The sequence below is a fragment of the Prunus persica genome, chromosome G2, assembly GCF_000346465.2.
Source record: "Prunus persica cultivar Lovell chromosome G2, Prunus_persica_NCBIv2, whole genome shotgun sequence".
Taxonomy (NCBI): Eukaryota; Viridiplantae; Streptophyta; class Magnoliopsida; order Rosales; family Rosaceae; genus Prunus; species Prunus persica.
In genome coordinates, this window is record NC_034010.1 from 23,233,146 (window position 1) to 23,261,117 (window position 27,972).

Consider the following 27,972-nt stretch of genomic DNA (forward strand, 5'->3'; position numbering starts at 1 on the left):
CTCACATAAGCTAACATCTTCCATCATGCTCCATGCCCCTCCATTTTCATTAGAAGAACCCATAATATGATAGAAAAAAAATACAACTTCAAAGTGAAAAAATATTGAATAGAAAGTGAATAAATTTTGAGGAGAAAGTGAACAATAGTAGAAGGAGAAGAAAATATATGAGGATTTGGTGTTAAAAGTGAAGAGTATTGGTTGGTATTTATACACAAAAAATTCAGTAATTTTTGTGTATTTTTTAAAAAAAAAATCGATTTTTTTTTTCAATTTTTTATTGCAGAAAAATTGGTTGCCGTTGGATTGAAGAAAAAATTCGAATCGGAGCGACCAGAGGCTGCCACGTGTCAAGTAGCCGTTGGCGGCTACTATAGCGGTGAATTTGAAATTTTTTTTAACGTTGACGCGTGCAATGCACGCGCCAACGGTAAAAAAAATTTGAATTCGGGAGGGCTGACGCCACGCTGGCGTCAACAATGACGTCATCGCCCTCGGGCCCGAGCTTGGGCCGAAATCGCCTTCGAGCCTGCCCTGTCTAGTGGACCCCACGCTCGCCCGGACTGCTTCTTCACTGCTGGACCTCCTTTTTTTGCCCAAACCCCCCCAACCCGAGTCCAGCTCCCACTGCTGGACTTGCTCTAAAGCAACATGGGAGCTGGTAGAGCTGGGAGGGTAAAAACATCATATCAAGAATTTCGGCACATCGATCATGCCACAAAGACCCAACACCGTGGCTCGTCAAACATGCCACGCACCCAAAAGCATAGCTATATCTTAGGGCCCTACCCTGGACACATGTCATGATCTGATTCTCCAACCCACTTGGCCCCCCTCCTTTTAGTGTCTTCAACTCCATGATCATCCCCTTCAGTTTCAGTGTTTCACTCACTGGGGCTAGCTTTGCTACTCCTCATTGCTTTCTACTTGTACCACCAGTTCTTTGATAATTCGCAATTGCTCACAAAATATGAAGGTTAGAACCATGCACATTATATTTAGGGTTTTATTTTTCAAATATTATTGTAGTCACTAATTGATCTTATTTCATTCTCCACATAGATCTTCAACTGGGTTCATAAGAGGCTTCATCAAAGGGTCGTCAAGGGTCTTATTTTCTGAACTCTCTCTCTTCATATACCAAATTATAAATTTTTCACCTTTTAATTTGAGATTATTTTGATTATTTATTCCAAGTTGAATGTACCAAATATTTGTCACCTTTTTTATTCATGAATTTCTTTAATTTATTTTTTTATTGGTTTCCTCAGATGGGTTTGCTGGGAATGTGAAAAAGAGTGAACTGGAAACCAATGACAAGGACACACAAGCATTTCTCAAACAAGTTGGCCTTGTTAATGTGGATGGGCTTGATGGTTGGAGGGATGGCATTTTAACTATAGGCACCTTTGGTTTCGACCCCCTAAAACCCTCTACCCACCAAAACGAATATTTCGTTCTGGAGAGCGAAGAAGACGATCAGGAAAGCCATGGATTTTCACACAGTGGTAATGATGATGATGATGATGATGATGAACATTATGATCATAGTGTTGAAGATGAAGAACTGAACCCTTTAATGTTTACAACATTTGAACACAGCTTTGAGGATATTGGGTCAAATTTTGATGCCATTGTTCAGAAACCAGCTGATGTGATCCTGACCGTTGATGGTGTCCCTCTTACTCCATTTGAGGGGTCCAGTGAAATCAGTACTAAACCTGATCAGAGTGCTAATGATCAGAGCAAGAATAAGAAAGGTCAGAGAATTACACTGGCTGACTTGTTCCAGGCTGATGTTCCTGATGTTGGTCAACTGAAGCTTGACTCTGGCAAGGTCCAGCCAGAAATGGAGAAAAAAATGAATGCCAGAACAAGGAGTGGCCTAGCATTTGCCAAGAAACTCATCCCTCGCGTCAAAGATGATTCAAGTCCAATCAAAAATATGCAACGAGTGAGTAGTTAAATGCTTTATTTTCTATCTTTTATTGATCCCCAAGTCACCTTCTTCCATAAGCATATCATATCGGAACATGTTACGTTATCAAACTAGCAACATAAGAACACTCCGAATTCTAATTATTGTCTGAATGGGGTCTAAATTTACAGTATCATATGTGATTAGAGTTGATATCACGTGTGATGCACATTTCTTTTCCTAGTCAATTTAGGAAGGGCGCGCACTTATTAGCTAGTAATTTAGTAACGGTACATTTTTGTAGTTTTAGCGAGGTATAATTACTGTGGAGAGAGTCATATCACTGTCATGGTCTTGTTTTTCATAGTTCACTGAATGAGTACCTAATCTCTAATGTCATAGCTGATGAGGAGGATGTTGAAGAGGAAGATCCATCCAGCTGAGCTTGAAGTCAAGATTCACAAATCAGATGGCCAGAAGCAGCCCAGTGCGGTAGAGCTCATCTCCAATGTCGAAAATGATGCTTATGAATCGGTTTCTTTGCTTCCAATTCAAGGTACATACCACTCTCTATCATTCAAAGACAGCATATGTTTCCACACTAATAAAATCCAGCATTAATACTAAAACTGGTAAAGATGTATACTTTTTTGTGGGTTAAATTTTATGTTTTAACCTTTCATCTTATAATTTGACGTTAACAGAACAGAACATTGAAAAGAGAAGGAATAATGGATAATATAAAAGGGTCTAATTATCTTTTTCATTATAAAGCTCAAATGCCATAGTGGAGCTAATTTGTCAAATCTTGATCCAATCATTGGGCAATTATCCTAACCCATCAGCATGACCATGCATGTAAAATATTGTTTCAGAGTGCTTTAACATTTTGGACCCAATAGTACTTTGATCTTCCAGCACTACATATTGCATGTCCTTTGATGTGCGACCTCATAACAAACTGTGGATGGCCAAATAATGCACTTAACAGTAGCATGTCAAGTTCTCTGCATGTGCCCCACCTCTGTTTTTTTTATGTGCATACCTGCAATGCCATATGAGATATATTTTAGAGATATACACTTCTAGATGCACTTACTAAACTTGGATTTCTGCATTTTGAAAGCTTCATTGCCCAAGAAAGAAAAGGAACACTCTATCAAGATCATACGTTGCTAAATTATGAATATGAACTACTGATTAGGTTGTTTAAATTCATAATCTGAATTCACAGTCTGATAATATAAACATATATATGAAAACAACATACGTCTCATAAGAGAACTTTACTCCAAGATGTGCATAGTCCGATCAGGTTTCGCACACAGCAAGTAAGCTATACCCAGTGTCATGCACTTTCCATGTAATCATTTCGTACTGGTAATGGGTCCTCTTGTACAAAATTACATCAAGGATAAGTCCAATTAGGAAAGTGTTCATTTTACATCACATGTTCCCGATCACTTTTTTTCATAAGGTGGTCATCCAACGGTTGTAGTTCGATCAAGTCAAAACCATATGTCTTGGGTTTTCTCATGTATGGGAATGTGAACACAACCTCACAAGTATTTGTTTGCTCTCATCTTTTTGCAGGTGCCCCTTGTGTGCACTGAATTAAGGCCTGGAGGTCTCCTGGGAATTAAAGGGTTTTTGTGATTGCTATAAAAATAACTATTTCAAGGACAATATGTTGATTAATTAGGGTTTTTTTACGTGTATGTAACTGTTGTTGAACCATGTGATTCTGGCTTTGATCATCTGTAATTTTGTTAATTGTTTTTGGCTTTAGTTTTAATCAATATGATGCAAAGTTATTTTGTCGGATATATAGGCTATGATTGTGTCTTGGCATTTTGATGCATTATCTATTTAATTACCAAAATTATCCCAACATTAGCACGTACTTTGCAACAATAAACTTTGGCTCAATTTGTTTAGAATAAACCACTTTTTTTGTTGTTGTAACAATTATTAATAATCATGTTATGTTTTTTTCTCTTTTTAAATTTTTTATTTTTTTTTTGTTTCTTGTCTCATCAATCATATCTGATTATCTACTTTCCCAATTTTTTTCCTCCTTTCGCGGCATGAATTAATGGTTTGGTTTTGTTTCACATCAAACGCTTTGATGTGGATAATTGAAAGGATTAATTTTCATAACTGAGTACCTATAAAATCAGCATTAATTTTCACTCTAAGCACCCTTTAGTTGGATCTAGGATGAGGCGGACCAGTTTGGCCCATCCCAAGGGATTAATTCCACCGAAAGCTCGTAGTCCTAGAAAATTTAGAAAAACCCCACTATCAGCTATCATTTTCCACTGCTTCATCAAGTTTTTTTTTTTTTTTTTTTTGGTTGTTGAGAAAACAAGCAGTTTAAATTAAAAGAAAAGTAACCATTAGATTCTGTTCAACTGACAATCCTTTTAAGAAAATAGTGAATCCAAAAATAATATGAGGGGGGGAGCCTTCTTTTTCCTCCAAGAATATGGGGGTTTGAATTAAACTGCATCCAAAGATTGACTAATTAATACACCAATTTTCAAACAAAGATCAATTGATTTTAGCTGCATATATAGCATAGCAGCCCCCAATCATAAAGGCAAGCTCTTTGACCCAAAAAAAAAAGCAAAAAAATTGGCAGGCTCACACTAGATTTATACTAAAATCAAAGAATTATGCCTGTGGTGGACAAACAGCTGATTAATCTATATTGCAAGGAAAATAACTCCATGAGTGTATTTTTATGAATGATATGAAAAAGTTTGGGAAAAAAAACATTTTAAAATTAGGAGCCAACTTGGACCATAGAGAGAGAGAGAGAGAGAGAGAGAGAGAGAGAGAGAGAGAGGGGTGTGAAAGTTTGACAATAGCAATACAACAACATAGGGAATTAGAGAGTAAATTAAAGAACTAGGTTGGTGGGTCAATTTAATACTAAGTATGAATCTGGGTTGAGGCAAAATATTATATATTGTTTTTTTTTTTAGGTACAGAAAATATTATATATAGTTACTCAACTAGTTACTCATAAAATAAAAGGTCAGCATATTGAGGATAGGTAAAGAGTAAGACAAGTTACTCAAAGAGGAGCTGTGCTTCAAAGCCCAACCTCTTCTTCTTCTTCTCTCCTATGTAAGAAAAGAAGCATGACTTCTCTATCACTTTTTTGTTGATTTCCTCATCAAGCTTTTTACTTTGGTAACTTATGGATCAAATCTAGCTTTAAAGTTTCTGTCTTTTTAATTATTATTTTTGGGTTTTCTCCATTTTTTGGTTTGGTGTTGATGGGGTTTGACTTTGTGATGAACAGAGGCAGCTGCAGGAATGGCTTCAGATTCTCAAGTTTATCATTTCGATGAGGTGGCCAAGCACAACCACAAGAAAGATTGCTGGATCATAATCTCTGGAAAGGTCAGATTTGTAGTCTTTTTCTTTGTTTTCTTTTCCCCTTTGATTCTCATTTTATTGTAAATGTATTAATACCTGTGTATGTATCTGAATTAATTCAGTTTCTGGGTTGATTTGTGATTTGTGATATATGATTTATGATTTATCTGTTGGTTAAAGGCAAAGTCTTTTGCTGCCACCCGTTTTGCTATGTGTGAGAGTTACTTTAGCATTGAGTAGAGGAGTTTATAGATCTAATTCAAAGTATAAAGGGGAATTGAAACAAAAAGGAGGGAGGAAAAGGGCAGACATATCTTTAAAAGCTACAGTGAATTAGCATATCAGTGCAAAGGATGCCTGCTGCTGAACACTTGCAATATGCTGTTATGTTTGATAGGTTTAACTTTAATCATAGGTTGTTAAATGGTAATGTTGTTTGAAGGATTGAGTTGCACCTTGCGTTTTCTGTGTAGTTTGTGCGTGTATGATTGTTGCTCTATTTTTTGGTGTTAATATAATTTAATCATCGGCAACATAAGTAGGATGGAATGGAGGAGAAGGGCTACAATATTAATTTGTACCGATTAAGTGTTGTATGTGATAGACATGTTCAATGCCTGACCACAGATAAATGCAGAATCAATTAGTTTCTTCGACTTATGAACACAAAACATTTTGAAAAGTGCTTAAGTTTGTTAATTGGGGTCTCTCTATGTCTGCTGGTCCTAAGGTAGTGGAGACTAAGCAAGTGTTTAAATATGTTGTTTACTTTAGCATGGTGCTCAATGTGCCATTGGGGAAAGTAGTTGGACTTAAGGCGTTTAATTATGAAGGTTTTCTTCTATTTGAAATAACCATTGACTCGCTAATTAAAGCAGACAATTGTAATCTCCAATGGTATATAAATAATTGTTACACTACAAAGCAACATTCACGACTGCAGAACAATGAAATAAAATAGCATGTGCCATCACAATTGTATTCAGAGAACAGTAGACCAGGCCGCAGGTCATTGGGATTTCTGTTGAATTTCTCTGTTCTCTTTCCTAAATTTGTTTTACACCAAAAAAAGATTATAAAAGGATAAGGAAACCTGTTCCTGGTAGTGAATCTACTGACCTATGTTATATAAGCCTATTAATTTGCTTCCTACCTAGAAGGCCCCTCTGTTTATTGCTCTGTTGATCCTACACAAATTCGACAGATATTTTAGTAAAGTCTTCTATCTGGTAACTTAAATGGTTCCTTTTTTACTCAGATCCATTCATCTACCGCATTTATTTAGCAGCATTGCTGACTAATGCATCTTGAACAATTTTCCACAGGTTTATGATGTCACCCCTTTTTTGGAGGATCACCCTGGGGGCGATGAAGTGTTGCTATTAGCAGTCGGTAAGATTGTGCACTTCAGCTTAGCAATCTATCTGTTATCTTTGTGATTGTTACTGGTTCTAGAGTACGAGAACATTATGTGCGGTGAATAGAACTTTGGTTAAACATCTTGCAGAGAAAGATGCAACAGATGATTTTAATGATGTGGGCCACAGTGATTCTGCGAAGGAGCAGATGGAAAAATTTTATGTAGGCAAGGTTGACACATCCACCATACCAGAACAGCCAAGTTACAAGCTTCCTGCTCAAACAACTCCTCCATCCGGGCAATCTTCTGGATTTGTGGTAAAGCTGTTACAGTTTCTGCTGCCCTTGTTGATCTTGGGGGCTGCATTTGCTCTGCAATACTACGGGAAGAAGAAGTAGTTCAATCATCCATACGTATGGAACTTTAAACTGAGACCTAGACATTCTATCACTCAAGTGGTAATAATGGAATTTAAGTTATTACTTTGCTTTTTTGAATATGTTGTACTACCCTTTTTACATATCTGTATTTCTTGTGTGTGCTTGGAATTTATTGACTTGCCAAAGCATTGCTTCATCCTATTGCAGTGACCTTTGTAAAAGCATTTACCTCTTCACCTTTAATTTAGTTGTTGTTTCCTATACTTTGATTAAACAAATAGATCTTAGGTATGGTCATTTGGATCAATGGAATAATTTGCCTCATTCTTGTTCTTGTGTCCACAGTTTAAATTTCTGATACTTTTTTTCCCAATTTTTTATAGCTATTCTTAGATAGCAAGGCTATGGTAAAATAGCCAAAGTACTAATAAAAATGTTTAATGGCCTTGGTAATTCTAATTTTACCTCTCCTTTTGCCTTCCATCTCTGATCTTTGCAACCACATGGAAACAACCATAAAATCAGAACTCAAGATTTGAGTTATATCTGGAATGTTAAATGGCCTTGGATCTGGGAATTGTTTGCTTCTTACCAAGAAAAGAGAAATAGTGTTATTTATTGCTGATGAACTGAACATTTATGGGCTTTCAGACTGTTTAGGAATTTCCAGTCCTAAGTTTTCTTTAGGGCTTTGGGCCTCAGCAGCCCTTGTTGGTGTACCAAGTAAGAACAAAAATAAATAGAAAATGGGCTTATCAAGGTTCAAAGATTACATAGTGCAAATTCACTACTCATTTGTCTGGCATAGGTGGTTTGGATGCCTCTTATATGGGAAGTTCTTGTTCAAATAAGTTTCACAGATTCTCCCTTTTTAGTTTTAATTAGTCGCGACTCGTGGGAGAGGGATTCAAACTTGAGAGCAGAATTACCACTAGCTCAGAGCTAGTTGGTTAGCAGATCATGCCTTTAACTTTAACAATGCCAGGGATATTTTGTGTGTATAGTAACAGGGAACAAAGATTTTTTTTCTCAGAAAAGATTTTATTTACTGCTGACTGTTTTTTTAAAGACTCAATCTAAAGCATAATTGAATGATTATATTCATAAAACTGAAAAAACATGCTTATCTATCAACCTTCAATATCGCAATAAGACAGCCCAGCCATGTATTATCAAATCAATGGATAAAAGGAGTAGAATCTTTCTGTTCAAATTGTACAATGCCCAACACTGGAAAATTACAAGCACTTTTCCGTATGATTTGTATGCAAGATTTGTGGGATATGCTTCATGATCAGGGTGGATTTGATATCATGAATAAGCAAGTTCACCAACTGAGCAATTAGCCAACAAATTATTCATCACCGCGTCTAACATTGTCCTGCATCCTGATTAGCATGGCGGTTAGTGACTAAAGCCTCTCAACCCTAAATCCAAAACGGTGCCGTACTCAATAATTACGCAAGAAAACATAGAAGTTGAACTCACAATTATATTAGTTCGTACAGATTATCGATTGATTTAGGTAGTGATCACAAGTCCTAATCATAATTCAGCTCATAGATCAAATTAATCACATGCAGGCTAGTACTAGTACTACCCTTTACATTTGTCTTACGCATTGCTTTGCAAAGCACATCACATATTTATTATCCAATGCTTTGAACCTCATGCAACTAATCATGTGCATTATGAGTTGATTTGATTTTAACAGAAAGCGAAGTTTAAATTATTTGGAAAATCCTCGTGACACAAGTTTTGTCCTTCCTTTTGATATAAGCTTTCTATTTGAGTATGGTATAAAGCGACACACCAAAAAGCACTTGCAAGATTATATCACAAACATCTTAATCGGGTTGGAACACACATATTCTCATCTACCTAAAGGTGGTCCATACTCACACTAAAAATCCTAAAAACCCAAAACTAATTAACAACGATAAATAATTTAAACCCGACTTGTTAACTTATAAATTAAAATTTCGACGTAATAATGTGCACATAAACCTACGTTCTTTTCTGTTTTATCTCTCAATTATTGGCAAGTGGGGCATTAATTATTGATTAAGGAATGGTAATTTATAAGTACCCAGAAGAAGTGACAAGTCAAACAAGCATCCTTCCATCCCATCCCATCCAAAACAGTGATTGGATTAAAACATGAATTAAGCCAAGAAAACACATCACACGCATTTTATTTAATTTGCACATACGATTGTTCTTCCTCATCCAAACTTAGAAGGCATCCAAGTTGTTTTGTGTTATTTTTTTTCGCGCAATCCAAGCCATTTTGTTTCTTATGTTTATCTTTCTTTTCCAGTCAATATCTCTGTCTGGGAATTCAAAGCAAACATTAGTGGGAGATTCTTGCGGCTATGCTTAAACCAATTAATTAGCCTAATTATCTGTTGATTATAATTAGTTAATGCAGTGGTTAGGGTGGTCCTTATCAATTTATGTGGAAAAGAAAGTCTCCAAAACACTGTTTGATAGATCATTGTCGTTGGCTCTATATGTTCTCATCAACTGTCTTAATTGCACGAGCCAAATGAACGACAACAACTCATCATCATCGCAAACGTAAGGTGTCACTGTTTAATTTTCTTTTGCTCTCGACATTTTCCTGGGTTTAAGGCCCCAACCAGCTTTAAAATTTAGGTTGATTAGGCAAAGGCGAATTGCTTCCCAAACTGTTGATAGCATATCTTTGGCATCAAAGCATACAGCTGCGTGATTGATATCTTTTTATATATGGGGTAGATCTTGCTCCATTTGTCTAGCATATATCATGACGCCCACTTTTTGGATCAATGCTATAATAATTTGAACATTATAATTTACTTTGAATCCTTTAAAGTCCCTAATATAATCAAATACTCAAAACTTTTTTATGCTCCGATCATATATCCTCGCTCTCTCACAATATGTATGATCTCATCGTTATATAATGAGTCATATATAATCGGTAGAATATACGTGCACCTAACGAGAAAAATTTATCGTATATAACCGGTACGTACAAAAATTTATCAACGCATATACCTTTTTAGCTATGTGGTTGAATGCTAGCAGTTGTGATATGTTTGAATTAATTAACTTAAAAACTTTTTTAATGGGGATATTTTAAGTATCAAGCAACATATTGTGTGTGTGTGTGAAGACCGTAGAATGGTTTGACGCAGGAAAAATAATTAATCCGCTATATTATAATAATTATTTTATTAAGATTCTCTTTTCAAAGAAATTTCAACATAACAGTGACGGAAAGTGACCAGTTTCATTTTGCATATCAAGTTATCAACATTAATTAGCAGTCAATTTATTAGTGACGCCTGCTTAACCTATGGCTGTCCAGCAGCAGATGCTCTATGTGAATAAATAATCTAAGTTTAGCCACATTTTCAATAATAATACTAATTAATCAGACTTAATTAAATCAATTTGACACATAGTTGACGTGATCAATAAACTTGTCCGTTTCACATTAGGCCACGGCTTTTGATTAGTCTCCGGTCCATGATTGATTTCAATATAACATTAGGGCAGTAATCTCGAGGTCAATACCTTGTTATTAAAATTTAAAATGTTAATATGTAATGAACCGGACTATGTTGCTCAAATTATGCCAAATTGATAGGTCTAAAGGTCTAGGTCAAGTGTGAAAATGCATGTATGATATTATTCAAGGGAGCGATATTTGTTCACCATCGATGTGCCCGGCAAATTACGATAGTTGGATTCAATTCAACTACTATATTCTTATTAAATCAGTCATTAAATTATCATATAATTCGAGAGAGTCTTGTGTAGAATTGTCTTTAATCGACATTGGAATTCGTATGTGAATCTCACTTTCAGTCACAGCTTAAGGCAGTCTCACTTAAGAATTTATCTCCACAATAATAGATTGTCATTCACTATCCTTAGTCCAATAAGTGTTGATGGGTTTTTTTCCAAATAAGTGGGAACAATTAGATTCAAGGGAGGTTCGGAGTCTTGTGTGAGTGTAGCAACCATGGGTGGGCCCTAGTCCACACACCACGATTTTGATGAACATGCTGGTTTGGACAAAGGCGAACAATCAACTTGTCTCCTTCCAATAGAGGGCTGAAGATTGTGTTTATGATCGAAAGCAAATCTCATTCATGAGATCACGAAATGCATTAATTTTCCAGGGGCACACATAATTTCAGGCCAGGGAGAGAAATTGTTTGCTCATAACAGGTAAAGCTTGCTGCTTGTGGTAGAGATAGAGCAAGGTCTGGTACTCTGTACGATCTGGTCTTTATAGACTACATGGTCTAATTAATTTCTAACCCCATGAGAGTCCTAACATGTCACACTAATTAATAGGTCACAATTCCACATGCATGTGGAAGAAAACCAAAATGTACTATATATGTGGGGATTTTTTAAATAATTTTATTTGAGGGACGCCATTTAGGGTATTTTATGAATTTTTTTTTAATGATCCAAACTATTTATTTTTTAGATCTTCATTCATAGCTTATCTTTGCAAAAAATTAGACAAATCAAAAACCGTTTAGACATCTAATTGTGTTTTATAAAATCAATGAACACGGTTCTTTAAGAAAGTACTAAAATTTTAATAATTTAATTAAGTGATAAAATGATATTGGATTTAAGTGATTTTTTTGTAGAAATTATCTTTAAAATATCATTCATACATATATGTGTGTATAAATGTCCATCCATTGAAATACATATCGACAATTTGTAAGGGGTCAAAATCACTTGAAGGGTTGTGGTCCTGGTGGACAAAATCAACATCAATTAAGGACACAAATTCATATAGCCTAGGGGAGTGCCCATCTCTCACAATTTTTTTTTACATTGAAAAGAAAATTAAATTAAGGGTTATTTATCATTCACTGAATAATAATACTGTGTGATTTAATTATGGTATTAAGTCTATTGACTCATTAACGAGAAGAAGTCATCAATCCTAATATGACTACAACATATTCAACAAGCCAGTCCTCTATGCCTTACATTCATAATTCAGTCAAAAAAGTCATTAGCCACAAAAATACAAATTCTTTTTTAAGTATTATAATTAAGTTTTATTTATTTATAAAAATTCTAAGATTGCATTTATAATTCAATCAAAAAAGACCAATACAAACTAGCCACAAATTGTCATTACAATAACGGAGAGGTGAAAACTACATAGAGAACCCAAAAAGTCTTAGTGACTTATTCCGAACATAAAGAAACCGCAAAAAGGATGGTGGTGAAGATCCAGAGCTAAAACGCAAGTGGAGATCTGACATCAAAATGCAGCAGCCAATGATGATTGAAAGAAAACCATATAATTATATATATATATATATATATATATATAAACGATTCTAACTATATGATTTTTTTAAATTTTTTTTATTTCGGAAATTCAAAGATCTACATTATAGGATAAGGGAGGGGCTCAATTACCATCATGGGGTTCAAACGGGTGCCAGTGGGGGAAGGGGGAGGACCTCAACCTCTTAACCATATGGTTTTAAGTTGCTTAGAAATATACAAGTGTAGAGTTAAATCTATTATCTTTTTAATGAATCGGATAATGAATTAATGGTCAAAATTTAACGTCCTATCATTGAGAAATATCATTTACGTAGAAATGGTTCTCCCTCCTAGATACCAAGTTTTGCTATTAGTTGTCTTTTAAAATATTTTTAATTTGCCACAGCAATTTAAAAAGAAAAATGATGTTAATTCGTTTCAAACTCTCTCATATAATATGAGACGGGCGTATAATATTCGAAGATACGTGACATATTCATGATCCATTATTGCTAGTTTGGTTGAATTTGGGGCGCTTATAGAATTACACCGCAAGATTAGTTAATTAATCAACTCCTATGACATCTTCTTGGTTACAAATGAAGGTCCATAAATGCATGCATGAAAATGCAGGTTTAAGGAAAATAAAACTTGTATTAATTTTAACCATATACATACATTAATAAAAGACACTTTGAACCATACCTTGGCATAGAAGATACAGTAACAGAGCAAGATTACATGACCAACAAAGTAAAAGGGTATACGTTTTTTTTACCAAACCATTAACCAACCCCTGCACGAACCTTTTCTTGTTTTTTTTTATCCCTACTACTATTAAACTTCACTGAGCTGAGCTGGGCTTAACCCCACTGCGCCTCGGGAGCACTTTAGCAACCAATGGCTTGGCCATCTCACACGACAGCCTTAGCACCTCAGACAAGTCCACGGCATTCTCATCCAACGGTAGCCATTCATACTCTTGTAAAAGCGAAGCCACCCAGTACGTGACAGTTGTCAACCCCAGAGCCTTCCCCGGGCAAGTCCGCCTACCCGAACCGAACGGCGCCAGCCTCAGATCCGACCCGAAAACCGAAAACTCCAGCTCCCCATCACGGGCCACGAATCTGTCGGGCTTGAACTCTAGTGGGTCCACCCAGACCTCCGGGTCCCTCGAGATGGCCCACATGTTTACCATGGCTGTGGTCCCTATAGGCACATGATACCCATCAATCGTTGTATCAGTGATGGCGAGGCGAGCCCAGGATAAAAGTGGGCCAGGAGGGTGTAGCCTCAGGACCTCTTTCACCACAGCCGTCAGATACACCAACTCAGAGATATCAGACTCGTTGACGGCTCGCGACCTTCCCACCACTTTGTCAAGCTCGTCGTGGACCGTCGATTGAACATCAGGATGAAGCACCATCCTCGCCATGATCCACTCGATCAGAACCGCCACGGTGTCCGTCCCTCTAAATATCATTTCCTGCACATATAAAACGACAGCGTTTTGATTACTAACATGAAGAAGATTTTAATAAAAATCTGAGTAACAGCAGCAAGAGACTGATTTAAATGCTTACCCAGAGGACGGCAATCATATCGGAGTTGGACAATTTATCGGGTCCTTGGAGCGAAAGCAAGACGTCAACAAAGTCAGGGGCCTTTTCGTCTTTTCCGGCTTCGACGCCGGTTCGGTGTTCAGATATGATTCGGGAGACGAACCGGTTCACTCTGGGGACGAGATTGGAGCATCTGAACCGGATTTTTTGGGCATCAAAATCAGCCAACCAAGGAAGATGATCGGACCAATTTAACATACCCAACAAATCGTACCCTTCATCGACCAACCCTTTGAGCTCTTCGACCTCATTGTTCATGGAGGCCCCAAATTCAAGCTCGTATTTTCGCCCAAAAACAGAGCACATCATGTTGTTCAGCGAAGCCCTCTTGACCACTTCACGAATGGCCAGTTTCTCCTTGTGGGTCCCAAACATTGCCACCATTTGAGAAGCTATCTCGCGCCGCTGGACCTCAGAGTTCTTGATTTGCTTGGGGGAGAAGAGATGGGCGGCGGAGATTCGACGCAGGGTGCGCCAGTAGACGCCGTACTGAGCGAACCCGATGGCCCGGTTGAACATCAGGCTGTAGGCGGACTCTTTGACAGGGCGGTCGGCGAAGACGGAGCTGTTGAGAATCTCACGTGCCACGTCGGGGTGGCACGTGACGACTACTCTGGTTTGGCCGAGGGAGAAGGCCATGAGGCGTTTGGCGTTGCAGGAGCGGGCCATGGCGGCGATTTTGCGGTGGGCCAGGGAGGTCATGAGGGCCATGCTGCCGATGAGAGGCAGGCCTCTGGGGCCGGGAATTACGGGCTTGGTTTTTGAAGATTTTAGCAGCAGTGGAATGATGTTTTTGAAGTTGCGACCCCAAGCTGGGCCGCCAGGGTGAGACCAGTAGATGAAGGTCATGGCAAGGCATGTCAGAGCTACGAGCAGAACCGTGCATGCAATGCTTTCTGCAGAGAAGGCTCGGAATGATTTGGAGGCTAGGGCAAAAACCCAGAGGTTTTCAATGTCTGTTTTCATGGCGGAGAGTAGAGAGAGAGTGGGTTTTGGTTTGGAAGTGAGAGGGAGAGGGAGAGGGAGAGGGAGAGAGGTGGGTTTTGAGTTTGAACCAAAAATAAGCTGAAGAATGGGGCAATATATAGGGGAAGATATGAGATACGGTGCATAGATTTTTGGTAGCTTGCGCTACAAAACAAACCCAAACAAAAAAATATATAAAAAAGAAAAAGAAAAATACAAAAGAAATTGGGAAAAGAAAACCGTTATACTCAAGACTCTCAATAGTTGGGGGCGTATAACTGAAACAACTTTGTATTTTTCATTTTCTTTTAATCTTAAATTTTTTTTTTTTTTCATAGATGCGCCGCCAGATGTGCAGGAAGTGTGGATTGGGGGTGGGGGCGGGGGTATGATTGTCATTTTAGTTCTGTATAGTCGAATACGATTGGCAGAATTTGCAAATTGAAGTGGGTCTTCAGAGTAAATTTAACTATATGCTAAATTGAAAATAAATAAATAAATGTTTAAAAATGTACAGGAATCTTAGATTGATTGGGTTGGGAAGAGATGTGTCCGAATGTACGAAGTAGTTATGTGCTAAAGTCGACCCTAACCACTGTTTTAAAACCCATTTCACCATAAATTAGTAACATATCATTATCCTCTCACAATATAATTTTGATTTATTTGAAAATTCATCCATAATGGTGTTTTTAAACGACCAATTTGATATTATAAGAACTTCCATGTTTTCATTATGCACTCATTTCCTTGTTTTTGTCCCTTTCAATTTCTTCGGGCAGTACAAGTACAAACATGGGAATGAAAAACTACGTAACAGAACTTACATATGGTACTATATGGAATACAATTACAATAAATTGAAGTTATTGAACTGTAATATTGCAAGTAAAAGTGCTGTTCAATTCAATAGATGCAACTGGTGGTAGTCACTGTCTAAATATTCCTCATTTTGAGACTTCGATCTAATTTTACCTGGTTATCAATTTTTTTCACTAATTACGATTATATTTTACCATTTAAAATGTTTTAAAGTGTGTTGTAATTAAAATATTCGTGTGCTCTACGCCTCCCACGTCAACCCTTTTCATCCCCTTTTTGGCGGTTTAATTTTTTGACCCCTCCGCTTGTAAATAATTAAACAAATGTAATGGAATTGTAAAAAGAAATCAAATTACACATTCGCGTCAATTGTACAGATTTAGAAAATTGAAACAAAAAAAGCAAATAAATAGAGCGTGATAAGAACTAGACATGACATGCGCAGCAGCGCAGGTGAGGCAGACATTTTGGCCGGGAGGCCTCGACAAGGGAAGCATGGCAGCCGTCATTTTCAGGTTGCGCGGTCGGACACGTGGCGGCGTTTGGCGGTACGTTGTTCGGCGAGGGCGTTTGGATGCACATGAAGGCCCATGCATGCATAGGAGGGAAAATCTTTGGTGCGACGGGCGCATGCAGCGAAACTCGTGGGATCTGATCCGATGCACTGTCTTTAGGCGTGTATGCAAAAAGAGAATGGCCTGATGATATCTCAGAGGTTCCTCGAGTTATGGTTCTCAGCTGTTTTTATTGACACGTGGCTGTTGCATGCGATATCCATGAATCACCTTGACCACGACAGCTCCTAACCACGTTCCAAAGCTCCTCTGCGTATTTTGGAACTTGGAAATCGCTACGCACAACAAAAAAAGACATAATATTGATATGTATATACATCTTCAAATGTTTATATACGATTTTTTTAAAAAATGAAAAGGCAAGATAACCTTTGAGACATTAACTTCAAAAATGTAGACTCTGATGACTTGAAGTGATCTTTCTATTCTACAGTACGAATATGTGTACTACGTACGACGTACCAATGACAAATGAACAAAAAAATTAGACCGTATTTTGAGTTAAATACGTCACTCGATAAGTTATTGTGGTATTCTCATATGTTTGTATTGAATACGAGTTGATTATGTATTGTAGGGACCAACAATGTGATTTCCTTTTGTCTCGAAAGTTAAAAATTGTAAGCAAGCATGCAGTCAAAAGAAAGACTTGCGAGGGACGCAGACCCTGACTAGATTCAAGTCAATACACAATAGGTAGCGTATTTTCCTTTTGTCGTTATTTTTTATTTTATTTTATTTTTGGTTAACTGGTATATGGAGACATCAATTAGTTTAATGTAAATTTGCTCATGGTTTGGTGATGATAAGATGGACTCGCCATGAATCCATGACCATCATTACAATTTAAATATTTGCACGTGTGCCACTAAAGTAAAGCCATGGACTCACTCACCCCCTAAGCTAAGCTAAAAAATAATAATAATAATAAAAGAAAGAAAAGATTTCATAATTTTTTTAATAACATTCAAATATTGGCTGGATAATTTTTATTTTAATCTCCATACTTAATGAATGTGCTTAGGTAAGCTTATCGGGGAGTTGGTTGATCTCTGTCAAACACTACACCACAATTCTTGGGACTTAAGCAAGAAGAAAACAAGGACAAAAAAAACCTTAAAAATTGCAAAATAATATTTTAATTTCGAAAAGGGGATATGTAATCTAAGCGTGACTGTAATTAGGGTTTGAATATTACAAAGTGTGAAGACTATAAGAGCAAATCAAATATGCGTATACGCATCTTGTGTAGGTCACCAGCAAACTTCAAGGAAATTTCCCATGGCATTCAAACCTTTCTATCTATATATGTTTGAATTTGATAATATAACGAGAAGCTGACGTGGCATGCAAAGACCAGAGACGAAATTGCAGTGAAAGAAAGTATAAAATGAGCTAAACAATACAATATTAATGGCATTACTATTTGTAGAGCAAACCAGCTCATAATACAAACACTTAATATTTTCTTAATGTTCCGGTCGGATGCCGATGATTACTATGTAATCAAGATATCCCATGCAACTTGCAACCTGTACATATTTTTATGTTTCGAAAACGAGAGACGGACACGAAATTAATTGAACGCCATATGCAAAGAAGAAAGAATCTAACAATATAATACTATAATTGCATTATTTTTCTTAAACAAATTCATACCATATGATTATTTACGTGGTTGACTAAACCAAATTTGTAGCTAGAGAAAGGAATTGGTAGTGGTCTAATCAAGCGGAGATTGCTAAGTGATTAAGATATATGCTGGGAATTTGTACAAGCCTATTGCATGGTTTTATATTTGAAGCAAATGCAAATCCATGGCATTTCGATGAAACCTATGCATTTATCTTAGGTCGTCACGAGAATATGGTTAAGGATTGAGCACATATGTTAGTGTTTTACATTAACTTGTGTATTAATATATCCAAAACCAATTAGCTGAGTCCAACTTTGTTGGAAGTCTTCTCTTCATTTAACCTTTGTGCACGAACCTACATGGAAGTTTGAGCACATGGTGTTTATACTTTGGTTGAATGAGTTTCACAAGTCGTGTAATATATTACGTACCATGATGAGCCATGCTTCATTTAGAAAGAAAAAGAAAAAGTATCTTTGGATAATACGTCATCAATCGCTAATCAAGTGTAAGAGAGACATATATACAATATTCCAACATAACAAATACTGTGTTTGAAATTTTGTAATCGACTTAAAGAAGGCTCAAATAGTATGATCCCTCCTCCGTCAACCCAGAATAAAAAGAGTGATCTCGTAATTCTTGGTATGTAAAGATATGTTGTCAGGTGTTCTGTTATTTTCAGTCCAATATAATTCATTCGCATCAAGGGTAGTTGAGGCTTAGACACTCTAACTTTGCTTTTGAAAATCTTAAAAGTTTGTTGACAAATGAAAATTACTTTCTATTCCTTGAAAACAAATCATTAAAGAGTGAAGAAAAAAACCTCAGTTTTAGGATTTGGATGATTTGATTACCCTAATCTTAGAAAGCAAGGTCAAATGAACAAAGAAGCAAGTTAGTGGGCTAGCTGCGATGGTGAGGACCTAACCCACTTGGTTTTAAACAACTCCCACGATGATTGGATTCGATGCTATAATCTAACTGGGTGAAGCTCCATTTTGACTGGCTTGGGTGGGGTGGGGGAGGTCTCAAGATTCTTGACTTTTATATTTTCATTATTATTTTTTCCTTTCAGAAACTTGAATCTTTGAATAATGGAGAATATGTTCAACTTTGATCCGTGGTCCTTCAAGGAGCCCTTCTTTCTCGTGGGGTTCTCTTGAGGCATAAATTGATGATATATGACTCTTGCAAACTCCACTTTCTTTTGACTGCAAAAAGTTGAACAGAGGTAACTGAGAAGTTGAGTTGGGTCCTACATGTAGATTTGCTTCTTCTCATCAAATATCACTTGAAAATATTCCAAGTCACTGACTCACTGTGCTTGTATTGCCTATCTTCATTGATCTATCCATCCTCTTTTGAATTTGTCTACAAAGATGGCAAAAATTATGTTGCCAAATGTCAATTATACTTCCCATAAACAAAACATATTTATGTTTTTCCAGGCCATAAATTTGAACTTCAACATGCATGCCAAAGTTTTTTGCACGATGGATCAATGAGAATTGCCTATATTGCACAAATTCATTTGTTTGGTGTCTCCTAAAGTTGATAACGAGCTATATTTAAACAACATAATATCTTGACTTCAAATTTCATACACGACACTTGTTGAATAAATAAGTAAAACGAGGGAGAGAGTGGACCAAACGATGGGATTGGAAATATTGGAATGTTATATTTATTTAATTAATCAAACACACTAATTAACACAATTTCTGAGGATTAAAATGATCAATACAGATAGCTTAGCCCAGCAAGCAACACTGAGAAATGTTTATGGAGGATGCTTACTTTAATGGAGGACCAACTTTATGAAATTCTAAGGCATAACCAAAGTGCAACTAATCAGATAAACAACAAAGCATAATCTTGACCTCATATTCTCGATTTCCTTTGTCCAGATTAGATTCGTGATGTGCAAATACTTGTTTATAATTTCAAGCACCTCATAGGCTTACACAACTTGCACATACTCAATATTCACAAACTTTATTTTTCCAAAATCCAATAGTAGTCCTTCTCTCTACTGTTTCCTTTTCCAATTTTTTTCACTTCTTAAAGTCTGGTTGGTGCCACACAACCCAAAAGTACAGTCTCAAATATCTAACACCAAACTGCATGCATATGCCGCCCACGTACGCATACTTACAAAAAAAAATATATGGCATATCAACTTTAATCGAGACATTGCATGAATCAACAGGAACGATTTGAGGGTTTGGATTTTTATATACATCATGATCATCATAGATGATGATTACAGGAGTTGTGTTTGGCTGCATTGGAATCATATCTTGGCTTGGATTATCAAAACTAATCATGAAGGGGATATTATGCTTTTTTTTTGTTTTTTTACTAAGATACTCAGATCAACATTGTCCAACATGTGTAATGATGCTTATTGTTTAACAACTAAACCCAAACATTTGTGTTTACTTTCTTCTCCTCTTCCTCTCCTTTTGAGGTTACTATGAAATGAAATCTCATTTTCAGCCCCCACCCCCAAGAAAAGAAGAAAATACCCAAGATTTTTCTGATCATGAATCTTAGTTGAAGTGGAGGCCAACCATGCAATGAAAGGTCAATTATAGGTTCAACAGTTTTGTCTCGTGTGGTGATTGTAAATCATTCTTTCACAAAGCACCAATTACGAGGCTTACACTAAATAAGAGTTGTCAGTCGTTTATGCATGTCGATAACAGATTAGTCGTTTATGCATGTCAATAACAGATTAGTCGTTTATACATGTCAATGAAAGAAACTGTCATTTCTTTTTTTAAAGATTAATAATTTCATTTGTAAATAATAATTTTTATATTATTTTATCAAATAACATTCCCCAACGACTTTGTAAGGTGCCCTTTGGCAGCGCAAAGCTTTTTTTTTTGTTTGTTTATGATGCTTGATGACACAAATAATTAGGTGTAATATCTGGTGCTTAAAAATACCAATTTCTGGTTGTGGAGGTAGGGGGTGGACTTGATGAAGGGGTAAAGAGTAAAGACCACGCCTAGTGGAATCTTGATTTATATATTGAAGATAGTTTTTAAGATTTCTATCTATTCTTAGACTATGGCCTGAACAAATAAAGAAAGAAAATCCAGTCTTCCATTTGTAGAGTTCATACGAATATGATACGACGATTCACCAACCTTCTTGGCATCTTGCTGCTGTTTAAAAAACACCCACTGGCAGTATAATCCAATGAAATTTCCCATCAATTTCCACACACAAAATATACAAATTTCTGGCTTGTAGATAATTTGTATCAATATCAAAATGAACCAAGACGACCCTCCTTGGAAACATATACATTACAAACATAAGTGATTTTTTTTTAATTTAAAATTTTATCACAAAGACGTCTAAATTTAATGGTACTTCACTTCCCAACATTGCAAGATGTTCGAATCATCCTTATTATTATATTTTTATAAAATAAATAAAATAGAAGAGACCTCTAAGATCCTGTTTTTTGTCTTAAATTAGCACTAAACTAGTTTGTGACCAAGGTGGTGCGCTAGTCTATTTTACTATTCAGAGAATACCTTCATGCCGTCCACAATGAAAAGTGTACACCAATTGGATTATAATTAAACAAGTTTATACCTTTATTAGCTGGAAATTAGCTAGAAAGAGCTGAGTTGACTACGAAGTCAAATCCAAATAAAAACAAACAAGGTCAATATCGAATGTCATTTGTGCTTAACTTTGGTAATGGAAGTTTGTTAGCACGTTCAAGTCTAGGAGGTAGGTAAAAGCCTTTTGCTAAAAGGGCAGTCACATCTTCTACTTACACTACCCCATTAAAATCATACAAAGTGAAAGCGAAATGTACTAATCTGCAATTAGGCAAGTGATTGACACTTTTTTAATCATAAATCAAAATTGTATGGTGAGAGCATATCCTTTGCCAGTTTCAACTTGTCAACCCTTGACCTTATATTTAGTAAATCATCCCCAAAACACCTGTAATAATAGATTATATATATATATATATATATATATTTTTTTTTTTAATCAAGAGGAGTTCAGTATATACCTTCAAAGGTGCTGTAATGTTAGAAGATCGAACCAGTTATTATTTGATTTTTTTTTTTTGCTTAAGAAACAGAGAGGAAAACCCTGAAAAGAAAGTTGATACATTGTTTTTGTTTTTCTTAGTCAATTGTTGAGAGGGACAAAATCCAAAGGCCCATTTTAAAATGATGCTCTTCTTTCCGTTCTCTTCATGCTAATGGGCTTTTCATTGTCTTCCTGGTTTTGCTGTTGGCCCTTTGGAATATTTTTTAATGTCACTATTGCCAGATGGTTTCTTGCACTAAGAAGATAAGGACATTCACACATACAGAAGCAATCAAAGTGCTATAGAAAAGAGACATCAAGAGCAAATTAATGTTTTACAGCTGAAGGTGTACATAATGGTTAGTCAAACAGACTGTTAAGTTTTGAAATGAAAAAAGGGTTATCATCCAAAAATCTTGTCCTACCTACTATCTTTCTGGCTATTGTATAGAATTTGGGTTGGCAGAATGCTGAGCCAGTTGAGAGACCCTTAGGATCAGCCCATCAATGTCGACTGGGAGAAGCAGTTTTCGCCATAGACACCCGGTGGAGATTACTTCTGGTGGTTGAACAATCGTAGTTATCTCATTGTTTCTATGCAACATTCCAAATACTGTCACAGAGCTGCCTTCTTGTACATACCTGCCAAAACTCATGCAAATCTGCAGTACATAAGCTCTTAAGAAGCTCAGGGCTAAGAAAAAAAGAAATTTAACATTCTAATGTATAATTAGGTTACCCTTCCTCCAAACGTAGTAGACGGGATTCAGACGAGAGATTTCTCTCACTTAACCATTTCCTCAAGTGAGGGGAGAGGAGTCTACATCTTTTAGTGTTGACAAGTTTGCTCTCAACGACCAGTGGAATAACTTTACAACCAGAACCAGCTTTGACAGTAGCTCTAAGACCAGACTTCTGATCGGTTAAGTAAAAGTCTGTGGAGAATCTCTGTCAGGTGGAAGGCCGAAGCAGAAGAAAAAAAATTATAATTCCAAATAGACAGATATTTTCTATTTTTCATGGTTCAAATAATAGCAGAGAGAAGGAAAAAACCAGATTTCAGGGGTAAGAGATCTGCACAGACAATAGAATATATCTAGAGAAAGAAAAAAGTAGTAAGATGCATTTGGCTAGTTTAGTTGAGATATCTAAAAGCATAATATACATGATAAGTTTGATAGCAAAATGTGTATTATTGATACTACTTAGAAATTAAATATTGAAACTGATAAGAAGCCTGAAGTCACTTATAAGCCACACGCTTCTATCTTTCAACTTTTTCTACCATCCTCATATTTTTTTTCTTCCAACTATCAGACTATTGCAGGTACCAGGTGATGCTAAAAAAAAAAACAGGAAAAGCAAATCCAAGCTGACGAAAGGAGCAGAGCCTGAGGCCTTCAAACCTCAGAATGTTTTAGAGCACAAACAAAATATTTAAGCATGTCCATATAAAAGAACCACAAGACAGGACAAATGAAAATCAGGCAAAGCTACTAGATAGATGATAGGCAGCTCTACTTGAGAACAATGAGCAACTATGAGCTAAGATCTTTAGCCACAGGGGCTATGAGAAGAGCTAAATGCACAGCGAAAAGAAGTAATTTGGATAAAGTTGTACGTGCTACAAGGGCAAAAGGAAGTCCAGAGTTGAAGTTCAAGATAATCAGAAGGATGTGGCAGAAAACAAAACCATCAACAAAGCAAAAAACTGGATCATCATTTTGAGTACCAAGAAAGCATTCCAATCCTACTAAGTTAATTAAATGCACAAAATGGACTCAAAGTACGAATAAACATGGAAACAGAACATTATCTATCTATCTCATGAATGCAACCAACATATTTCATCTAGTTAGAAGGACAAGAAACAGTCTTTTCACTGATCTACACGGCTACTGAAGAACATTTGTTTGAAAGGCTACAGAAGAACATAATACCTCACAATATGCTAAATGCCACTGGAAGCATGAACTATTGATATTCACTGGCTGTCGAGTTAATCCCCTATATTCATATAAAAGAGTAGACGCATAGATACATCCGGTAGCCTTTTCATATGAAGATTCCAGGGAGAGACTCTCACATGAAGCAATCTGAAATCATCAGAATAATAAATTAGGATCAGCCCCCCAACATGTTGATGGAAATTATAACCTACCAACAGAATAAATCACATATTGACTGATGGATGAGAAACTGGAGGAAATAAGCAAGAAAAAACAGGAAAGGTTAACCATAATGCAGTAATCTACAAGTTTAGAGACCACCGTGTATCACATGCATTATCAGCTTGTTAGAACGTTGCGGAATTAGTTCATATGCATTATTAATGTCATTTAAGATTTCACACAACATTCTCAATTAGTTCACATGTAGAAACTAAAAGATGAAATTGTGCCATCCGTTATCAACATATATTTGCACGAAGTTTGAATAATCTAAGCTTTTTGATTGCTTGCCAAGCCTTGAATTTAGTTCAATGAGACCAAACACGTTTTCTGATTTCCACCGCTATAAAGTATTCTGAAGTAAGTTAATGGGCTTCATTTGAATTTTAGAACAATAACTGCTATTGATATTTTCTTTGTTTACCAATGCCAGAAACCCAACACAGGGCTAAATTTTTAAATTTCACATAATCTACCGTATATGCATTGATATTAAACCAATTGAAGTAAATAGTACATCATAGCACTGAAACAGAAATACTCAAGCTATCATTTTTCAGTGCCCTGCTTAGTTGCACAAAGAATCAGATGACAGAAAAAAGATAAAAACAACAAGGCTCCCAAAATTTCCTTCGTTTTCCTCCAATTTCTCAGCAACCAAACATAAATAGCCCAAACTACATCTACATAACACTCCAATAACACATTCCCACACGAAAACAAATCACTTCCAAATACCCAAAAACAAAAATAAACAAAAAAACAAGTCAAAACAAACCCAGAACAGAAAAATAGATAAAAGAGCTAGAAAAACAGTACCCCAGTGATCTTAACAAGCTGCCCGTGCTGAGCGAGACGAAGGTCAGACTCAGGAAGAGAGTTGAGGAACAAAAAGAATGCAGCTTTCTTCGCCCAGTGACGCTTGTTCCAGACAACGAAAGCAAAAACAAGAGCAGAGAGCACGAGGAAGGAGACGAAGAAGAGGGCGTTGTGGACAACAATGAGGATGAAGATGGAGACCGAGAGGCCCAAGAAGAAGATGGGTACAAGAATGTAGAGGACCAGAGAAGGTATGGGCTTAAAGGCGCTGCTTTGGTGGTCTCTCAGAGCTGCATTTGAGAGGTCGTTCATTACGACTATGGGCTGCCTGCTATGGCGTGTGCCTTTCGCTAAAGCACCCACCTTTACTGAACCAGTTGCAGCAACAGCAGCACGGAGCGTGATGGGGAAGGAGTGAGTGGCCAAGTGCCCGAGCGTTGAAACGCAATGCCGTTTGGACACTTCGCACGCGTACGGTGCCGTTTCAGATCGAAGAGCCTATTGGCCAGTCCTGCGTTGACTTAAAGGACTTTCACGTGAAACGACGCCGCCTGGTACGTGTTCGGATGTCGTGTTTCTAACAAGCCAAAAACGGGTAATGAGAACTAGGGGCTTGTGTAACTCATTCAAACTTTGCACTCGAGATTTCGGGTATGCCAACTTAAATTGCTTTCATCTGTCGGGAAAAATTTGAGATCAATTTTGGGTTTTCCTTTGTTTCAATATAGTCTTTAATTATGTCATTATGGTATGAGAAAAAAGTAGTATAAAGTATCATGATTTATGCAATTCTTGATTGTGTTGCGCTTTGGATACTTCGATGCCACCCCTCGATAAGTTAAATTATATGTTAATGTGTTTATTTATTTGATTTTGCCAATTGGCTTTAACAGTTAATTAACATTAGAAGTTGATGTTTGCTAAAGTGCAGTGTAGAACTTGTGAGTGTGTGTGTGTAAATGGGCAAATTGGCAACAGAAATAGAACAAATTCACATATGTTAGAGGCTACATCAAAGTGTTCAGGGTTCAATGTCGAGCAGCTAGCATATATACCAACACCTACAAAACTCTAGTTGAGATTTGAATGCATAAATATGTCCGTGTGTGTGTGGCTTTTGGGCCTATACATAGGCACACATTGCTCATTCAAATCCTTGAAAGCCTTGCCTTCGCTGCTGTGGCTCTACCTCTCCCACATGATCCCCATAATTTTTTTGGTCTCAGTCCTCATTAGATGCATTTGTAGGGTTTCTCAAAATCTAATGTGATTGGTGATGAATTGACACGCATGCCCTCTCTTTCTCTCTCTCGCTCTCTTGACTCCAGTTAAGATGAACACATTAATTTTTCTGTTTTTCAAGACCAGAAATCCCACCACTGATAATCACTGCTAATTGACTCATCAAAGAAACCCTCAGAATTCAATCTGCCCCAGTCCTCAGTTGATGTCAAGGACCCATCTGCAGATTCAACCAAGCTCACAAGGTTTGGTTCATCTTCAAGACCAAAATACTCTGCCTTTATGCTGCTGTCATCATCTGACAAAACCCCACGCCCTCCTTGCTCTGATTTTTCAAGTGACAGATGATTAAGCTTTACCTGATCAGATTCAGACCTAGCTGCATCTCCATTGTCTGATTCACCACAGCTCTGCCTCTCCTCCTCTGGCCTTTCCCTCATCAGATCATTCAGCTTCTGCACCTGTGACAAAAACACAAGACATATCTAATCAGATATATTGGTTCTGTTAATTAATACTAATATTGTATTTAACCCTATTAACAAAACAGAATGAACAATCAATTGGTTAATTAATTACCTGAATAACCAAGGCCTGCTTTTCTTTCTTCAAAGCTTCAAACTTTGATGCCAAGTTGTTGTAATTGGCTCTGAGTATGCTGTAGTCTCTTTCAAGCTGCTTGGACTTCCACCTAGCTCTCTTGTTCTGAAACCAAATTGCAACCTGTCTTGGCTGCAAACCCAGCTCCTTGGCCAATTGCATCTTCTTCCTTGGCTCAAGCCTTGACTCAGACTCAAATAAAGACTCCAATGATCTAATCTGTTCATCACTGAATCTCTTCTTGTTTTTGCTGTTCTTCCTCTTCACACTGCCAGCAGCTTCAAGTGAGCTCATGCAGCTAAAACCCTCATGATCATCTTCTGCTGTGGGGCTAGAATATTCAATTTGGTCTAACATCATCTTTGATAGGATCTTCAAAGATTAATCAGCATAAGTACTAATTGGGTCTGCAAATTTGGTGATGGTTGTTCGGGTAGGGAATGTTTTGGGAGTGTGTGCCTTCTTCTTGATATGCATGAACGGATTTGGCTCAAAAGCTTAGCTTATGTGTGTTTATGTCATGGTTTTTGGTCTCTGTGTGTGACTTCTGATTGCTTCTTTATATCCAAAATCTATGGGCATTCTCATAGCGTATAGTGATTTTTCTCAGTGCATTAATAATTAAATAATTTTACCCTTTTTTTTCTTCTTCTTTTAACTTATTCATAATCCATATATTATTTGTGAATTAGGCTCTAGCTAGCTTAGGATTATAGCCGAGCTGACTTGTTTATTTATTATCTTCATCTTGTGTGGTTTAATGCAGAATATTTTTTGGTGATTTGTATATACGATTTTAAAATGCCTACGTCTTTGTCATTGTGTAAACCATCGTACATCTTGAGTCTTCTCCTTATTAGCTATGTAGACTGTCGGCAATATGAACGTGAATCACGTTCTAATTCATTGAACAATCCTTCTTTGTTGATTTTATGATGTTACATAAATTCTTCCATGTGTTGGTTTTGGTGTCTTATACTTCTAGGCCTAGGAGTAATCCATAGCTTATTTACATGGAGATATACCAATACTATGAGGTGCGGGACGCAATAGTGAATTCATGTGTTTTTCTTTTTCTTCAGGTAAGATGAAG

At 36.8% G+C, this 27,972-nt stretch overlaps 5 protein-coding genes across 7 annotated transcripts; 2 read left to right on the top strand and 3 right to left on the bottom strand.

Moving 5' to 3' along the window:
- LOC18786308 lies at positions 867-3,829 on the top strand. Its single transcript, XM_020557806.1, has 5 exons — positions 867-976; positions 1,063-1,108; positions 1,272-1,954; positions 2,321-2,474; positions 3,512-3,829. Exons 1-5 carry the CDS (start codon positions 971-973, stop codon positions 3,529-3,531), a joined length of 909 nt encoding a protein of 302 aa, XP_020413395.1. The 5' UTR covers positions 867-970; the 3' UTR covers positions 3,532-3,829.
- Positions 4,815-7,375, top strand: LOC18787071 (cytochrome b5). 2 transcript variants are annotated; one of them, XM_007218521.2, is made up of 4 exons: positions 4,815-5,053; positions 5,232-5,332; positions 6,634-6,700; positions 6,816-7,375. In XM_007218521.2, exons 2-4 carry the CDS (start codon positions 5,246-5,248, stop codon positions 7,064-7,066), a joined length of 405 nt encoding a protein of 134 aa, XP_007218583.1. In that variant the 5' UTR covers positions 4,815-5,053; positions 5,232-5,245; the 3' UTR covers positions 7,067-7,375. The 2 variants fall into 2 exon arrangements, with proteins under 2 accessions (XP_007218583.1, XP_007218584.1); XM_007218522.2 differs by having other exon boundaries at positions 4,911-5,119.
- Positions 12,987-15,173, bottom strand: LOC18785158 (cytochrome P450 78A9). The gene is made up of 2 exons (XM_020556145.1): positions 13,936-15,173; positions 12,987-13,838 (listed from the first exon to the last, which is right to left on the bottom strand). Exons 1-2 carry the CDS (start codon positions 14,938-14,940, stop codon positions 13,197-13,199), a joined length of 1,647 nt encoding a protein of 548 aa, XP_020411734.1. The 5' UTR covers positions 14,941-15,173; the 3' UTR covers positions 12,987-13,196.
- Positions 21,990-25,901, bottom strand: LOC18785539 (uncharacterized membrane protein At1g16860). Of its 2 annotated transcripts, none has more exons than XM_020557731.1 (4): positions 25,038-25,901; positions 23,988-24,143; positions 22,787-22,995; positions 21,990-22,689 (listed from the first exon to the last, which is right to left on the bottom strand). In XM_020557731.1, exons 1-4 carry the CDS (start codon positions 25,347-25,349, stop codon positions 22,488-22,490), a joined length of 879 nt encoding a protein of 292 aa, XP_020413320.1. In that variant the 5' UTR covers positions 25,350-25,901; the 3' UTR covers positions 21,990-22,487. The 2 variants fall into 2 exon arrangements, with proteins under 2 accessions (XP_020413320.1, XP_020413321.1); XM_020557732.1 differs by having other exon boundaries at positions 21,990-22,709.
- On the bottom strand, positions 26,006-27,480 carry LOC18786006 (homeobox-leucine zipper protein ATHB-12). Its single transcript, XM_007218151.2, has 2 exons — positions 26,859-27,480; positions 26,006-26,740 (listed from the first exon to the last, which is right to left on the bottom strand). The coding sequence occupies exons 1-2, from the start codon at positions 27,237-27,239 to the stop codon at positions 26,396-26,398; spliced, it is 726 nt and encodes a 241-aa protein (XP_007218213.1). The 5' UTR covers positions 27,240-27,480; the 3' UTR covers positions 26,006-26,395.